Below are 19,261 nucleotides of genomic sequence, written 5' to 3' on the forward strand. Positions count from 1 at the left end.
TGATGAAACTATTCTGTTATTTTTGTTCTACTTGGATTGCTTGTCTGGGTGCTTAAAGGATTTTCGACTGGAAACAGACTGTCTACCCTGCTTGGATTACTTTTGAATACTTAGTAATTCTGTATAATATTTCAAATGATATTTTTTACTATTTTTTTGACTTAGGACGAGTTTAAGTTCCCTACTTCTATCATTATCTGATGTTATTTTTATACAGTGATTAACTAGGTTTATATGGATTGAAAATATTCCACACAAAGACATTTCTTGCACTGTTTTGTTTTACATTATAGTAGCATGCATACTAAGAAAACCAAAACAAATATAGTCAATCGACAGTTAATGAGAGCTATCAGACTAACAAAGGACCTTTTAGAAGAAGGGGATATTCTCTGCAGCAGATTTGTAAGTAGGGGTTATTCAGGTAAAATGGTTAAATAAACATTCAAAGGCTAACGACCACAACAACCTTTTTAAGCCTAGCCATGCATCCCATATCTCTGACAAGGTCTGATACCCTTGATAAGTGTAAGCAGGGGCTTGGGAGGTGAAACATTTACAAGCTAGGGCCTGGGAGATGAACCATTTACACGTTGCTTGTGTCCATTAGAGACATAGGTGCCAAACCAGGGATGGATTTCCTGTTCCCCATCCAGTTGTTCAGGTTGCACTTGAATTGGGTTAGGGAGAAACTCTGCTTCTTGTGGATGGGGAGCTTGTTCCAGAAGTGGAGTAATCTGGAGATTATCCCCCAGGTTTGAATACCAAAAAAAAAAAAATTAAAGTGTACCTGAAAAAGAAAGGGGTTAAAGCACTAATCAGTTAACTTCCCATGTGACGTTCTGAGTTGTTTTAAATTTTGTGAAAGTTTGTGGTTTTAATTCAGTCTGAAGAAGTCTTGTGAGAAGACAAAAGCACTTACAGACTTTATTTTGGAATAAAAATGTTTTAAGCCGTTTTTATCTTATATTTTGAAGCAGTTTCAAGACTTTGCAGGATATAAACTAAATGAAGATAAAGACAAAAGCAGTAGTGATAAGCTGCGTTACCCACACAAGAATTGTTTCAGGAATACCCATAATTATGGGGAGCATGATAAGATTAAGTGTTTGGGTGTAGGCATTAAAAAAGGATTCTATTATAGTAGGGAATGATATGTGGGAAGAGACTAAAACAAGCATAAAAAATGAAAATGAAAAGTTGGACGCTCATAATTACGGAAATGGATATGAATACTAAGATACAAGCACTGAAAATATTTCTAGTCCCTTTAGTTTTATGTACAGATCAGGCTTAATTATGTTTCAGCTAGAGGAGAAGTTATAGATCATAAGAAAGAGTTGAAATAATTTATTTAGGAGGAGAAGTGGGCAAGAATTAAGTGGTATAAATTGATTCTACCCACAGAAGTTGGTTTTGGATTACCGGATTTGAAATGATATTTTACAGCTATGCAGTTAAGGCTCATGTACATAAAACAAGCATAAGTTACATAAGTTGTTCAGTTCCTGCCTTCCCATAGATTTCACTCCTCCTGAACATTATTCTTTATGTATTGTTCCCATGAATGGAAAGGGGTGATGCTTAAATGGGGGGAGGGGTGAAGAAATTAGGAGACTATGATTTTGATTGCTATTCCTTAAGTAGAGTAACAACACTCGTACAGTATATTTCATTCATAAAGTAGCAAATAGTATTCTAAGAACTGAGCCAGCTCTGGAAAAGAGACTTTACCAGTAGTAATGTTTAGGGGTATAACATATACACAATAGGGGGGGTTGAATTTACTGGAGGAAAATTAGCAAATGAACAAAGGTACTGGGAGCAAATAACTAGTGTGAGAACGGTAATAGAGTGGAATGAGACCAAGCAGAAGTTTGGAATGCAGGTTAGAGACTGCCCTCCCTGCCAGGGATTGACAACAGAGTATAGGCAAAGAGAAAGAGTTATGGGAATTTTAAGTTAAAGTCCAGCTTGATAGAGTTTTTAATGGAACTAGATTAGAAGTTGCTGGCAAAAAAGGATAATTAGTAGGGCATATGAAATATTTCATGATAATTACAAAGAACAAGTCAGAGGAGGTTTGAAAAGGTTGTGAAGAAAGAGAGTGGAAATTGAGTATACAAAAGTACAATTGGAGTACATCTTATGCTTCTAATTATGCAGCAAAGTCCAGAAGGCATAGAATTTTTACTTGTAGGTTTTTACATCTGTATTTTGTACCCCAAACAAACTTCAGATAAATTTTTCTCAGGTAGAGAGCAAATGCTAGAGGCAGTAGTACAGAGAAAGGTAAAAATGAACATGTGTTTTGTTTTCGGGAGGGGGGGGGTGTAATAAGTTGGCAGATTCTAAAAATTCCCAGCAGAGTACTTTGTCTTAAACTTCAGAGTAGGATATGGCTATAAGTAAGAAAGTGATTCTTTTGATTTGGGATATAGTATCTGAAGTGCCCAGACGTGGGAAATTTACCATAATGCTATTTCCTGCCAAAAAAATAAAGTTGGTTTAGCTTTTGATCTCCATTTTCTAGTAAATAAAGTATTGAATATTGTGAAGGAGATAAAATAACTGGCCATAGGATTTTTAATAAAGGGACAGAGCAAGCTATGTAATAATTTGTGGGAACAGTACTTGCAGAACAATGTTCAGGAGGAAATGTGAGTTTTACGGTAAAGGTAGGAAGTGAGCAAGTTATCAGATGTTGGAGTGAGTATTAATTGTTAAAAAGATAAACATATATGTATGAAAATGAAAAAATGTTTGGTGTTTTGTTTTCTTTTCTATTATGTGTACCAGTGTCATATTCAGCAATGTAAGAATTTAATAAAAAAAAAAATCTAGGTAAACCAGACCACCTTGGTCTCGTGTAGCTACAGCCTTCCAAGGGATTCTTTTAGAACCTCCTGTCCATAAAAAAATGTTTACGGTACAGTTTCAGTTAATGATATCGTAGTTGCTGGGGGGAGGGAGGGGGCAAGGTTAGTGAGTTCTGCGATGGACATATAGTAAGTTGAAATATTTGAAGTTTTTACATCCTTCATCCTCCTAACAAATGAAAAATATCTGTGATATAATTTGAACAGTCTCTTCTCTGATTTTGTTTAAAAAAAAAAAGTTACCGTAGTGGGATGTTATGACTTTGTACATTTTGTTGTATGTCTTTCCGAAGAATTTATTATTCTTCTGTAAGGGGATGTTCGCCTTATCATGTGGGGAGGTAAACTTAACTGCTGACACTTCTTTGGCTGAATGGCTAAGCATGGCTAAGCAGTATGTGGTTGTTCAAACCAGTTACCTAGTACTAGCCTGTAAACTTTGTTTTTGCAGATGTCATTGGTAAGGGTAAGGGGGCATTTGTTATCAGACAAAGTAGATTAATTATACTGTGTAGCCCCCACATAACTGGCCTTATTGCTTTAATAAAGCATGTGATAATGACATTACAAATGTACTTCAGTCCAGATTGAAAATGTAAAAGTTTTACTAGATAATACTAACACTAATCTATGTGAACGGTTTCACACAAATTATTTTTAGAACATTGTTTTACTGTTATTGTTTCAGATGAAATAAGTAAATAGAATTAAGCAGCAGTTTGTACTTGAACCATTCTGTTGCTCCCTGTTTATTTCATACAGTTTAGTAAAGCAAGTTAGCCAATTACAGAGACAGGATGACTTAGAATTAATATGATTCATTAATGTGCTGTTGACATAGAATTAATATGATTCATTAATGTGCTGTTGAAGCGGCCTACTGAATCTAAACACGTAGCAGTGTGGGAAGGTTTCTTACTTTGTCTCGCAAGTTTAGCATTTTCCTAGTATTCTCTTGCAGTTTGCATTTATGCTGTGAAGTAGAAGTGCCTAAGAAGTGCTGGTTGGTCAGACCTCCACTTAGTTACTGTGTTTAATATGGAATACATGCATTATTTCTTAAGTAACATAGGCTATCCCATGTGTTTTTCATCAGTCATGTCCTTTGAGCCAAAATAAATGTACCAACTTATGCAAGAGTATTTTTGGCAGTAGTTTATTAAACGTAGGCCCCAGTATACCTTTAGAGATATATTTTGACCCTTTTCGCTAGCTTTTACAGCATTTGTTATATGTAGATTTTTACTGTTTTATATGCTTTTTTTTTTTTTAACTTCTGCAGCTGTGCTGACCTGTATTTACAGGCAGAGGTGTAGCTGACTTTAGTAGTGCCTGGAGCTACTGTCCGTAGTGTTAACCCTCCTACCCCAGCTCTTCAGTTGAATAGCAAAAAAAAAAAAAAAAAATTAAGTCCTGTTTCTGCAACCTGCAGATTTTTCTTTTAAACTGTAGAAAAATGCTTATTACAAATCTAGCAAGCAGTTGCTACAGTTTATACGCCACACAAAGCACTACAGTGTTCAGGTTTTACTTAGGGGGAGAAAAGCTTTTTTTGCAGTTTTAAACTGTAGCAAACTGCTTTTAGACCTCAGATGGAGCACTGAAGCTCTCAAGTTGGATCGCAAATACAATGCCATTTTTTAAAAGCCAGTATACACTAATGAGCGATTGAAATGAAGGGTTGGATAGCCAATTGCACCTCTTAACACTTTGCACCTGGGTTAGTTTTCCCTTTCTCTCTGCCCTAGCTACACTACTTCTTGTAGGTTTTATTTTTACAGGTTATTTATTTTCCATTTTCTTTGCATTTGAAAAATGTAATAAACGTTCATTAAATAAATAAGTAATAGAGGTTCAATTGATTGTAATTTAAACATGACATCTAGTGGTGTGGAGGCATTTTGGATTATGCTAATAATGGTGTAGAGACATGGCTGTTAACATGTTGTTCACAGTGGGCGTGTAATGATGCCACTAGTCTGACTATTGCGAGCGAGTTTTGTATGATACAGTGCATGGAAGTGGTATACAAAATATGATGCTGTTATATAGCTAGTGGAAGATGTGGCTTAATGGGGTTCAACATGTGCCCACATTGGAAAGTAGTGCCATCATACATGGACATGAAGTGAGAAAACGCCAGCAGAGGAGCTATAGAATAATTTTTTACAGCCCAGGCAGTAGTGTCCTGTGATGTTTATCATACTGCTGCAGTAGCCTTAGCTATGTGGGTTATATCCTGCCAAGGATATAACGGTGTAACAGCCGGCCAGCTCGTACAGTTTCAAAGCACCTTCCATGCACACAGACTGTTAGGTAGCTCGAGCTGAGCTGACTAAAAGACAGGCTTGGGCATGAAGTCCTTCACCTGCTACTTAAAAGTATGCTTCTCTGACGCTTTCAAGAATTTGGAGGTCAGCTAGTGCTTTGCTTTGCTGGGCAGATAAATTCCCTTTGTGGAAAAGCCCTTCCATTTTTTTAATTTTGTTGATGTTTTATTGCTTTCTTCTTTAGGAAAGTTATTTTAAATCTTCAAATGTTGTTTTAATGGACTGTCCCAAGACTGTAACTTACTTTTAAATGGAGCCCTCATTTTTTCTGCCATTTTAAAAGTAATGTAAAAGTAACTGAAAATGTTTTTTTTCCCCTGTGGAGAAGTTGTTTATTTTTCTTTTGTGGGGATGGTATAGTGTTATAAAGTGCTTTTTACTGTGTTTATGCTGTCAAAAAGTGACTTTTGTGGACTAGTAGTGTTTACTGGTAATTACCGCTTGCCTTCCTCAGGAAAGAAGCACCATTTTTGGCTTGACCATGGAACAGACTACTAGTCTTCCAGCCACAAAAAGAAAAAAAAGTTAAGCAAACAGACTTTGCCACCACAGCAGGTAAGCAATTTGCCTCAGCTGTAGCTGTTTGACTCTGCGCTGGCCATTTCGTGTACCTCAGACCACTCATCTTTTACCCCAGATGATACTGGTGTAGCACAGACAGCCACTGTGAATGGAGGGTTAGCCATGTCCTCTGTAACTGATGGGGTTCTCTCAAGTGGGCAAGGGAGAGCCACTCTTTTCGCTCCTGTGAGAGGGAGCAGGGAAGGTTTCCCTGCTGTGTCAGAATGCTTTGCCCATCCCTGGGGAAGCAGCTGCTGCCATTAGAAACACGGTTGGCCCCATTTTCCTGTCAAAAAGAAACAGAAAACATAGTATGTATCTACTCCTCCTCCTCCTCAAATTTTCTTGGATAGGAATAGTTCACTAGGTCTGGCTCAGTGTGTAATTCAGGCTATTGATCCTTCTTGTAAAGTAGTGTCTGTTAAACGAAAGAGGGATTCCTCTTTTTCTGAAGAGATTCAAGATTCTGAATCTGAACCAGAAGATGCAGAGATGGATACATTTTTTCCTCAGATTTCTGATTCATACTCATGGGAGAGAGCTTGGATTCTGATTCTCCCTGTTTGGAGATTTACTTTCTCTGAGGCTGTTGCTGGAATGTGTCAGTATTTTTGTTGGGACAACACTAAAGTTTCTCACTCACTCCCTCAGAAACTACAGGTAGTTACAGAAGGATTTTCCAGAACCTGCACCCATTCCTCCTGTTCTCTCTGATTTAGAGGTTGCATGTGTTAATGCATGCAGTTTTCCTGATAGTGAGCCAGTTGCCCCTAAAAGGCAGATAGGATGTATCAAGTTCCTCAGTCATTTTTAACTTTTTGCACACTATTCCCAAACCTAACCCAGCAGCTTTAGCTTTAGTTGATAACACTGTTGCTATGCACTTGGTTAATTCCAGTCCTATTCTTTCTGATAAGGTTGAGAAAATTATTGATAGATATGGGGGAAAAAGTGTATACCTCTGTAGCTTTGATGTTCAGACTTTTGAACGGTCAGGTTCACAAACAAAGTATGAGGAATCTTTTATTCTAACTTGTGAGGAAAAATCTACTTTAAATAAGTTGTGTTCTTCTATTGCACAGATAACTACACATTGTTTGCAGTGTTTATGACTGTTGATACGTCTTTCAGGGCTGTGGCCACTGGTATTGTTCTGAGGCAAGTTGCTTGCGTGCATTCTCAGAGGCTTCCAGATTATGTTAAAAATAAGATTTTAAATTCTCCCTTGGATAGTAATTTAGTGTTTGGCCCCATTTGTGTAGACGTGATCAGATAGTGTGACGAAAGGAGAAAGCTAATCTAGGTAGTATCTAAGATTTTCAGTCCCCCATTTCCAAGTTGTCCAAGGGATTTTCTATCTCCTCATCCAGTTTTAGCAAAGAAAAAAAAAGGAAAGAAAGAGGAAGAATATGCAATTTTTACAAAATTGAGATAAAAGTTTAAAAAGAAATGGCAAGGGGTTCCAAAAGAGTCTTTTGAACCTCCCAAAGCTAAAGACAGTCCAACAAGTCTGAATGACTGTTCAGGATACCTTGCGACACCCCCACCCCCAGCCCCTTTCATCTTCCAAAAAGTCTGAATCTCCATTTTTCTGTTTGGCAACAGATTTGTTGTTCTTAAAATCATTCATCAAGGTTACAGATGGCAGTGGGTGGAAATTCCTTCTTTGCTCATTCTCCAGCTCGGACTTTCTTGCTTCCTCTTGTTCTTTATCGCATGCTGTCCCAAGGAGTGATAGAAATAGTTCCGCTTTTCTAGGTGGGCAAATGTTTTTTATTCAAGGATGAAAGGTGCCAAAGAATGAAAGTGCTTGGAGACCAGTTGTGGGTCTTTCTTTCCTAAACCTGTTGTGTTAGTGCCCAAGTTCAAAATGATGTCACTTCACAACCTGTTACCACTTCTTCCTCCTTTTGAGTTTTCTGGTAACATTAGACTTAAAAGAAGCTTATGATCACACTCCTGTACATTCAGACGTTAGATGCTTCTTAAGGTTGTGTGCCAGGATCACATTATCAGTTTTCTGCCTTGCCCTGTGGACTATCCCCTTCACCAAGTGTGTTCACAAAGTGTCTAGCTCCATTTACAGCTCATTGCAGGCTACAGCGTATCTATTTTTTGCCATATTTGGATGACTTGCTTATCTTTGTAAAGTCTTTTTCTCTTGTTAGAGTCTCCCTCTTGGGTGAGAGTTCTCTTACACAAGCTGAGATTCCAAGAGAACATTCAAAGATCTTTCTTGACTCCCTCACACAGGATTGTGGTCTTGAGATGTCAACTAGACACCTCAGTTCAAAGAGTTTTTGTTCCACAGGAAAAATAGATCTTTATTTACATCTATTTCTAAGGTTTTACACTCCTGCTTTAGTCACTTTGGGGGAATGTCTGTGATTCTTCTGATATCCCTGCCAAGATTAAATATGAGAAAAATATAGTGGAATCTGAAGTCTGTTTGGTCCTAGCATCAACGCCCTTTATGTTTTCAAAGTCCTGTACTGGGGTGTGACAGTAGAAAAATCTTTTGGTGGAAAGAATAGATATACTTAAATCCAGGTTTCCCCTTTTCCCTCCCCACTCCATAGCATTCAGTTACCATAGATGCTTCGGACTTTGACTGGGGAACAGTTTCAGAAAGGATATAAGTGGGGGTTGAGGGTTGGACACCAAGGACAGATGCAAGCACATAAATATCCAAGGTGCTTGCCCTGATAAATGCACTCAACTCTGTGAGCCATCTTTGGTCCCCAAAACCTCTTCAAGTGGTTACAGATAATACCATTCTTGTGTGATACATCAGCAACCAAGGGAGAACCAGATCAGTCTTTACAGACTAGCCATATTAGCTCAGGATACAACTTCATAACACAGTCTCACTCTACAGGTATCCTACATTCCATAAGAGCAAAATTGTGTGACAGACAATCTGAGTCAGACCAGGGTAGGCCTTCATGAATGGAAACTAGATCGGGGGTCTTCCTAAGATTTGATCCATCTGTTGGGAGTTCCTCATGTAGACCTCTTTTCCTCCTCTCTGAACAGTCAACTGGCAAGATTCTGTTACAGGACTCCATGCAAGAACGTCTAGGAGACAGATGCCTTTTCTGTTCCTTGGACAGGAATGTTTCTGTATACTTTTCTACTGTTTCCACTAATATGCAGAGTACTGCTGAAGATTCAGGAGGGGTAACCCCCAAGATCATTGTAGTGACTCCCTTCTGGCCCAGGCAACCATGGTTCTCCCTTCTGTTGGAAATGACCAGGGACAGTCACCACCAGCTTTCTCATACACTGGTTCTACTCATAAAAAGTACAGGGTTTTTTGATACACCCAGATATCAGTCATCTTCAAATGACTGCCTGGGTAATAAGGTCTTAATTCATTTTAGGCACAGGTTTACTGAGGACATGCAGCAGGTAGTAATGGAGGCAAGAAAGCCTGCTGCTAGAAAATCATATATTAGCAAGTAGAAAAGATTTTCAGGTCTGTGTCAAGAATATAACCAACACCCATTCAGGGCTAGTTGTTCTCTGGATTTACAATATCTGGGTGAATTACTGTCCTGTGTCCTTTTTTTCTCTCTCAGTTCGTTTATCAGCCATTTCAGCATGTCTATCCATGGATCCTCCTCTTTCATTGTCGTTTCATTTCAAAATGTTCTTGAAAGGGGTTTTGCATAACAGGCCAGCAAGCAAACTGGTAGCTCCTCCTTGGGATCTTAATTTTGTGTTAGGCTGAAAATGTGCTGCATTTGAACAAGCTAATCTGATTGATTTATGTTCTTAACATGGAAAACAGTTTTACTTATTGCTCTGCCCTCTGCAAGAAGAGCATCTTGAGTTGCAAGCTCTTATTGGTGAGTCAACCCTATCTCATTTTCCACAGGGACAGGGTTTCTTTGAGAGCTAATTCTTCTTTTATGCCTAAAATATTGTCTGGGTTTACTTTATGCTAAACTGTCCATTTCCCCATTTTCTTTCCAGAACCTAAAAAATGAGGGAGAAAGGATACTCCATACATTAGATGTTCTCAGACAACTAAGGCACTGTCTTTTCAAAAGTAAATCTTTAAGATCTTTGGATCAGTTGTTCACTTCTTGTGAAGGTAAGAAGGAACAACCCATGTCAGAACAGACTCTTTCCAAATGCTTCTCTAAGGCTATTGCCTTTTGTTATACTCACCGTAACAAAAATATTCAAACAGGGTGAAGGCCCACTCTGCCAGGACTTTGGCTTAATCTATTATCTTTTGGAAAATGTTGGATTCCAGAAGTATTCTAGAAACTGCTACTTGGTTCACTGTACATACTTTTGACAAAGCTTTGTAAGTTTGATTCCTTCTGTAGGTCCAGATCAAACTTTGACTCTTTTCCTGAGGCTCCTGGACTCTTCTCCTTTCACCTCCCAAATGTAGTTAGCTAAGGTAATCTACCCATATAGGTAATACTACTCCAGGAGTGGTCAATATGATGAACATAGTACAGTTGTTTAAGTTGAACTTAGCATAACGGTAGATGTTCGAAAGATCACTGCTGCAGTAGCCACCCCCCTTCCTCCATCCCCCTTGTTTTTTTGGTGTGTTTTTTTTTGCCAGGGCATGGACATTTATTTTTTGTTGTTCCTAGCATTGTCCTTTCAGGGCTCTGCCTCCCTCTCTGTGCTGGCAGAAAATTTCTGAAGGGATTTGTGTCCAAACTTGTCTTTTAGTCAGATCAGCTTTGGAAGCTGGTTGGCTGTTTTATTGTTATCCACGGCAACATATAACCCATATAGCTAAGGCTACAGCAGCAGTGATCATTTGAATATCTACGGTTTTGGTAATTTCAACTTGCACAGCTCTACTTTCTGGTAGTATGCATGGCAGCATCTTGTCATGGAGACAGTTGTCTGTGAGCAGCCTGTATGAGTGCGGCACTGTGTGCTGAGAGACTTTCTGAGGCAGATTTCTTTAATGGCTGCAGTCATGTCCAGGTTTATCTTTTCACATCTGGTAAACACGGTACAATAATCTTAATCTTTATATTTTTAAACTAGTTTTTTGCTCCTTGTGCCCTGTCATATGGCTTGCCCATCTTTTGAACTAGTGCTTCATTTCATTCTTGGGCACTGCCATTAAGCTAGTTTCATTCTCCACTTACCTGTGTTAAGGACTTGGTACAGTTCATTCCTGAATGTAGATTGTATGTACTGTAGATAAATTTCATGGGTTCATAACATTATTTGACTTGGTAGTCTGCACATGTTGCAGTTTCGGTTACAGTGCTGCAGTAAGAAGAGAGATCTATGTGTTTAACTTAAATTCATATCCCATCTGTGGTATTTTTGTACACACTGCAAGCTGTAGTGCCTTGACTGGAAGTATAGGCATGTGGACACTGGCAGTTTTATGAACCGCAGGTTAAGTCCCAGCTGTCCTCATTTGATGATCATAACCTTTTACACCTGGTGCCCTAAGACTTTGCTTATGACATTGTTCTGTATATAGGAACATAGTGGACAACACCTTTAAGCAGACTTAGCTTTCCTTTCAAGCCCTTTATAGTGCTCACCTGCCAAATTGAGCAGAGCAGTATATGACCTGCTTTTTCTTTCGGCTGCTGCTGTTAGGAATCATCACAGCGGATCATCTGTTTCCATTTCTTCCTGTCCTCTGCATCTTGCTCTGTCACACTAACCACCTGCATGTCCTCTCACCACATCCTTAGACCTTATCCTAGGCCTTCCTCTTTTCCTCTTAACCTGGCAGCTCCATCCTTCCTATCCTTCTCCCAATATACCCAGCATCTCTCCTCGGCACATGTCTAAGCCAATGCAGTCTTGCCTATCTAACTTTGTCTCCAAGCCGTCCAACCTGAGCTGATTCTCTAACATACTCATTTTTAATCTTGTCCATTCTTGTGACATCCAATGCAAATTTTAACATCTTTAACTCTGCCACCTCTAGCTCTTGATACCTGTCTTTTAGTAAGTGCCACCGTCTCCAACCCATGTAACATAGGTGGTCTCACTACCATCTTATAGACCTTTCCTTTCACTCTTATTGGTACCAGTTTGTCACAAATCACTCCTGACACACTTCTCCACCCTGCCTGCACTCTCCTCTTCATCTCTCTTCCACACTCAACATTACTCTGAACTGTTGATCCCAAGTATTTAAACTCATTCACCTTTGCCAACTCTACTCCCTGCATCCCCACCCTTCCTCTGTCCTCCCTCTTATTCATGCACATATATTCTGTCGTAGTCCTGCTGAGCTTCATTCCTCTCCTCTCTAAAGCATATGTCCACCTCTCCAGGATTTTCTCAACCTGTTCTCTACTCTCACTACAGATCACAGTGGGCAGTATATGATAAGCCTGGTGTAAATTTATGTCTACCCATCCATTTATCAAGACTAGCCTTAAAGGTACCCAAAGTAGAAGATTTTATTTTACTTGTTAATATCTTTAAACATCTTCCTCAGTACAGTACCTTCTCCAGGAGTAGTTTCTCTGCCTTATGTCCATTGAGTGCTGGGATAGGTTGTGGTTGCTGTGGAGATCATGAATAGTCATAAGTTGGGTGTTGGAAAATGAATAGAGAGAGAGGTTATGCAGAGAGTATCTCTCTAGTCATGTAATATTCAGTAGCATTGTTTTCACAGCACTGTTTAACAAGCTGTGCCAAAGAGCATGCTTAGTTAAAAAGTCAATCTGAGAGTAGTCTGCTGTTTGAGATGCTGATGGCCAAGGTTTAGAATCAAACCTGCACCATTGGATGTGACATTCTGGTCTAGAAGATTGAGGTTAGTAGGTCTGCTGTCCTGTATAAAAGTGAGTGAGAAGCATGCTTTTAGTACACTAACTTCTTTCAAAAGTGCAAAGAAAGGTAGCCCATGGTTTAGACTTTACTGCACATTATATGCATGTGTTATCTTGCCAGTGCATAAAATAGCTTAACTGTTTTTTTTTTCTTTTAGGATCTAACGACCTAATACTTCTTCTCCATTCTGCGGTTTCCATTGGAAACGCTGTTACTTACCAGATATGAAAATCACCTGTGGGTCATAATGGGATTTCTTGCAATCCCCACATAGATAAAAATCACAGTTTTGAGCACAATTATTGTATAGATGCAAAGTGTGCTTTGTTTGGGGGGGGGGGGTGATTCTTCTGAAATGCTGTGACTTTTATAACTATTAAGTTAAGGTAGGAGCCTGCGATGGCTCTGCTCCTTAAAAAAAAACTTTTCAGTAGTGAAATGTATTAAATGATGGAGTTTGAAGTGTTTTAATAGCCCTATTATGATTTATTTTACTGTTGGCATTGTTCCATGTCAACCCCGCATCCAGCTAACATTGCTTCTTCACCCTCATGGCAGTCTTTACTTAAATATTCTATTTACTCTCATCAGTCTTTGACTCATTTATCTGTAGTTGGATTTATGAGTACATTCTACTGTTTTAATCTGCCTTAAATGTGAATTTTTCTTGATTTTGCCTGTGGTTTGCATGGTAATACTGTAACATATATAGGTGTATCTGTCTGCCTATATATATGTATGCAGCAAGCCGCAAGAATGTCTGTATGTGGTATATAGATCCACAGGGAATAATGCCAGTAGTTGCACCACATCTGGAGTAAAAAAACAATCTGGTAGGTTTAAATCTCTTGCTAGTGCTATTGGGCATTGCCAACAGTTAATCTGTATTTCATGGGAATGGAGGTAATCTGAGACCCTGTGGGTTTAAGGAAGGAAGGCTGCAACACATCTCTGGAAAGGAAGTATTGTACAGCTGCCCGGGCTTTTCCCCTTCTTCATCATACTTTAGTGTGGCAATTGTTGGGCCTGCTACCTTTGTTTGCAAGAAAGGAAGGTCTTTAAGTCCTTGATGTGTTGCAGTGATCCACCTTGCCTCCCTAAGCCCGCAGGCTCTCGGGCTACCTCCCCATGATGTGTAGATCACTGACAGATGATGCCCACTAGCAGGAAATTTAAATGCACCAAGTATATTCTGGTCTTCACTGCAGCTGCTTTACTAGTGGAACCTACAACCCTGTCCTTTCTATTCACATGTGGATTAGTTCTGATGAAGTTTGCCAAGTAAAGCGAGTGAAAGCACTCAGCTATTTAAAGATTGTTTTTTTTTTACTTCAGACTTAGTGTGACTACTTATGTTATTTCCTGTAGATTGTTTGGCTTTTTGATGTCAGTGTTTACTTGTTTTGAGGTTTTGTGAGGTATAGAGATTACCACACAGCTGACCAGTATAATTTAATTTACAGTCTGTCTTTTCATTAAGGATATGTCTGCAGCACTTTGAATTGACCATTGGTGCACATTTTACTTAGAGTACTCAGTCTAAAGTAAATGGACCAAGTGTAATACATATACAGAAATGTAAACATCATTCCAGCCTGTTGGGGAGACAGAGACAAAATCTCCTGTGTTATTTAGTTAGCCATTGCCATGACCCTAGCCATTGCCATTCTGTTGCTGCCACTCCACATTTGACTTTTTTGCTTTTCCAGGTTACCATTGTAGTTTATTTTTAATATGCAAAATAGACATGCAAAGATACAACACTAAGGGCCCCATTGGGTGGGAATTGTGGTGCAGGTAATTCCCACCTGTCAAGAGTATCCAAACTAGAGAGAATGGACAAGGTTGATCTGGGTTTCAGATATGCTGAGACTGCTCTCTGTAGTCTTCAGCATGTTCTATCTAGCTTTTCCTGTAAAGTAAAACACTTTAAAGAGTCTTCATGCTGATTAATATGGCTATTAGATGTGGTGGTGTTTTTCATTATTTGTATGTAACTGGATCTGCATTTTTGTATAATAGCTTGGTATTTTGTCTATTTGTGTTTTGTTGTTTGTCACGTTCAAGAACAGGCACAGCTAGATGCTAACTTTTACATACCCCTGAGTGTATATTCCTTTATAACTGGCAAAGGGGATTGATTTTAAAATGTGCCTTAACCATTTCTCCATTTGCTTGCATTTCTTTCTTGATTAGCCTCCTCATAGATTGCTATGTAATGTTTGTGTCAACTCTTGCATTACTTCCTGTAGGGATTTGTTTCACTGATGATTCATCCTGTGATCCAGTATACTGCAGACTTTAGATATAGGAGAAATTCACGCAACAAGGAGTTTGTAAGGTAACCATTTGAAAGGTTGGGATCCACTTTGAGTCTCGTAGTATAGAGACTTGCCAAAAAAGGCAGACTTACATGTACTAAGTCCAAGATGGCCATTTGTTGGAATATTCCCTTTACTCCAAGGTATGGAGATCTCAGAACTGGTATATGCATAAGTTTGGGAGGGGCTTGCCCCCGCATAGGGGGATGCAGAGGTACTTGCCCCCATGCAAAAAAAAAATTTAAAGGAGGAGTGCTGTTCAGTATTCACTTCCCTGCTGTATTTTCAGTCTGTTTTAGTGTGGTATTATGATTGCCAAGATTTCAGTAGGGAGCTATTTTTATAGCCCTGTCCTCTTTGTCTACCACTAGGGCCCATAAAACCTTTGGAGTGTCTGTGACTCTAAGCCCACTTTGCTGTATCTAAACAGGCTAGAACCTTCTGCTGTATAGTACATTTCGTAGAACTTAACAAGCCAGCATGGTTGCTGTAATTTGTCCTTGATAGCAAACTGGACATTTCATGCATGAAATACGGGAAACTTGACAATTTGAGTGAGGAGGAGTTTTTGCAGCTAATGAAGTCTTACTACTTAAGCAACAGATTTATTGGCCACTACCTTTAAGATGAAGTAAAAATATCACATAGAGTTCTGTTTCAGAAATGACAGTGTGTGCATATCAAAAGGAGTTTCTGGAGAAATACAAACCACCTTTGCAGATATTTTCACGTAAAGCAGTATTTCACATTATTCCTTGTCTAAGTGAATGGAGAAAATATTCATTCATTCATTAATTTGTTCATTCTCCAGTTATGCATTTTATTTAATTTAGGGTCATAGTGGAGCTACCAGATACTTATCCGTAGATGCATAGGGCCAAAGTGAGTAAACTGATCCAACATAAGAGCTAGTCTGCCATGGTGCATGAACACATACCAAAGCTCAGTTTGGATAGTTGCCAGTTCACCTACGGCATATCCATGCAATTTGGAAGGAAGCCGGATCACCAAGCGAAAACCCATTTGAGCACAGAAGACAACCAAACCAAGAACCAAACCAGACCTTACTGTAAGGTAACAATGCTAACTGCACCACTGTCTTAAGGAAGAGAAATGGCAACTGAATGTTATGCTGTATAGAGTCTGAGTTCACTGAGGGGAAAAGGCTTGGTTTTAAAATCAGGTCATGTCAATGAGGCAACCACATTCAGCTTATTTTGGAGGTAGAACTCCCTAACATTGTCTAATCTTTTTTATTAGACCAACGTAGGTTTTGCAATTACTTGAGCTTTTTGGTCTAGCCAGAGCCCTTTTTTGGTGAGTTTTAATAACTGCCCCAATAAAAGGCAACTGCTATTTCTTAAGCTTGAATAATTGCAAAACCTACATTGGTTCAATAAAAAGTATTACACCTTGTCTGTGTTCGAATGTCTTTGAATTTTCTATGAGTAGACCAACACATTTCCTAATTTTTTTCTATTAATATTTTAAGGGTGATATAGGAGCATTGCTACTGCACAAAAGACCACATTATGACAAAAGTTTGCCTTTTCATTTCTGACCACAGTATTCCTTTAACTGTCCATTTTCCAGTTTCAAACAATTGATAGGTGTTACTCTTTCCATTTGGTCTAATCTTCCCAGTCCCCATTTACCTCTGTGTACATTCAGAACCTTTCAAACCAACTCTTCTTCAGTGTTCTTCTTTATGAAATCCCAGATCTGTTGGGCTCTGTTCTAGTCACGTCAAAGTTAAATGTCAGTATTTTACAGTTTTATGCATTGCATTGACCAAGCTTTAACTTATGTATCTAACAACTGAACAAGTATTAAAAATAACACCCGGAATAGTTGAATACTTCTTTTAGTGCACATAAATTAAAACCCTGACTCTGGCCCTGACACCCTTTAAGAGAAATATTGTTTATAAAAATGAGAGATTTAGTGAGAAGAACAAAATAAATCATCCAGTAACACTAAGGAGTCAGTTAAATAATCAGTCTGTATCATACTTCCAGCAGAATGCAACATTTAACCATTTTAGGGTTAGGGTAGCACACTGCAAAATAGGAGTGGTGTCTCTGAATCTTAAAGCAAACTTAGTGTCAGACTTGTCTTTCTACATTTATAACGTGCCATAAAATGATAGAGGATGGAATGAGAGTGGTAGTATTTTATTCACACATTATACTATGGTGTGGACAGAACTTTAGGAGAGACTTTACTTAACTATAGTAGCAGCTACCCCTTAGCTTTGTTTCCTATCTGCTCGATGTGATATATGCCTAGAATACCATTTTTTCTTAGCAACAGAAGCATGATTCGTCTTTGAACAAGCTTTCCCAGCATATTTTTTAAGTTTTCAGTCTTGGGCTTAAATTTTGTGTTTATAGTTTCAAGTCTGGGTGTTTAGCCTGTTGTCATCCATGCCAACCTCAGAGTTACTCTGTCACTTCTGGATTAATAACCTGTTGTCTCTTTTGTTCCAGTGCTTTGTCTTACTTGCTATGATACTTCCCATTTTTAACATCTACCCACCTCGTGCCTTGTTTCTTTTCTCATATGTGCTATTTTTATGTAGATATTTTTTCTGTGTTTTTATGGCACAACATATTCTTATAGCTTTAAAAAATCCACCTAATGCAAGGAGAAAACATGACTTAGTTGAGAATCCTTAGTTACTTGATGCAAAAGATTGCTTGCTTTTTTCTCAGCATGATACAATCTGTTTTCTGTTCACTTAGTTGTATTTCAGCCAAAGCACAAGCTAACTGCGTGCATTTCAAGTTAAAATTGATTGTTAGTGTTGCAATGTAAAGTATGACAATATCTTATCATAATAAGAAAGGGTATTTTAGTCAGTCTGGTTTTATGTATTGATGTAGGTGGGTTTTAATTCATAATAATCCAAATGTAAAGTAAAAATCTTCATTCCTCACTTATTAAACCCCAAAAGCTTAGTGACTACAAAAGATGCTGTTCTATAAAGTTACATTAAAGTATATAGACAGCACTACCATTGAGTGGTAAAGAAACTGTATGTTATATAGTGCATGTATGTATTAAAAAAAAATTAGTACTCTTTTAACTTACAAGTGTTTTTCCAGAAGTTTTAAAATGAAATATTTGCTTTTCTTAGGATGATCCATTTAAAATGAAAACTGGTGGCATGGTTGACATGAAGAAAATAAAGGAACGGAGCAAAGAGAGGTAGGTAAAGCTGGCATAGATTGAAGAATGTTTTTCTTGAGTGTTTGGTTAGACATTACTGGACATATCATTGGAGTGATATGAATGGTTTGAATTAAAAATGCACATATTCAGTAAATAAAATCCACTTGATGTTTAAATTTACTTTTAATTGGTTTGTAGTTATTTACAATTGTGTGTGCCTGTAAAATAGCATTTGTGTTTTCATAGCTGGACGACCTTTGAGTGCACTGTACCCATTTGCAGGAGAGATACAAGGAATAACCGTTTCATTGGGGTACATGCAAACTAGTAAGCACTGAATACCACACAGTAGTAAAAACTGAATAGTACAGAATGTGAGGAGGTATTTCAACCACAAACTTAAAAAGGATTAATGAGTGGCTTATGCATATTAATATGTTCTAGTTGTTTGCTTTTTAAAATACTATTTACACTTGGAATCGCTTAACATTTTTTCTGACTGGGTTCCCTTAAGCTTTGTGTACCATGAAAATTCCTGTCAGGACCAGTACTTTTTAATGTTGTTACTTACAGTATGTTGTCTTTAAACAATTGCATTTTATGGAATATTCAGCTGATTTTAAAATAACTTGTTCATTTACTTCATTAGATCTGCATGTGACTCTCCGTTGATTGCTTTGGTTCCAGACTTAGAATCTAAACATTAGTATTATGTAGAGGGGGTCTTGATTTAGGCAGTGGAAAATAGTGTTAAATTACTATCTCAGTCTCGCATAAGCTCTTTTTAAAATGGGAATTTTGTGTAATGATAAATAATTTTACTTTGCAGTTCATATTTCCACAAATCTGTGGTTAGCACAGTAGAAGACTGTTTTGTTTCCTTCATTTTATTCACATATAGCTGAGATTTTAATTATTTTGTATATATGTTTTTGACTGAACCTGTTTTGGAAAATAACTTAAGTGTTTGTACCTACAGAAGAGTATGTACAAGCCATGTTAAATGAGTATGTGCGATGGACCGCATTATCTGTAACTTGAAATTAAACTTGAGAGTATGAAAACAGATTAGGATTCTTAGTCTTTTGGAAAAAGCTCTTGGAATTTCCATTCCCCCCTTTACATGCTGGTGAAAATGTTGTCATTTGGATTGTGCAGATGTATAGTAACGTATTTAAAAGTTTGTTTGTGTAACCATTTG

General features: G+C 38.1%; 1 protein-coding gene across 1 annotated transcript in view; it reads left to right on the plus strand.

Annotated features, from left to right (window-relative positions):
• Window positions 1–19,261, plus strand: part of CCHR16.PART0H9orf78 (chromosome chr16.part0 C9orf78 homolog) — an 849,816-nt gene that overhangs the window by 294,810 nt on the left and 535,745 nt on the right. The window contains exon 4 of the mRNA XM_044058434.1: window positions 18,026–18,096. Coding sequence (XP_043914369.1) covers window positions 18,026–18,096 — 71 coding nt within the window. The remainder of the gene's footprint in view (window positions 1–18,025; window positions 18,097–19,261) is intronic.

The sequence above is a fragment of the Protopterus annectens genome, chromosome 16.part0 (genome assembly GCF_019279795.1).
Source record: "Protopterus annectens isolate FY-2018-M chromosome 16.part0, PAN1.0, whole genome shotgun sequence".
In the NCBI taxonomy this organism is placed as follows: domain Eukaryota; kingdom Metazoa; phylum Chordata; order Ceratodontiformes; family Protopteridae; genus Protopterus; species Protopterus annectens.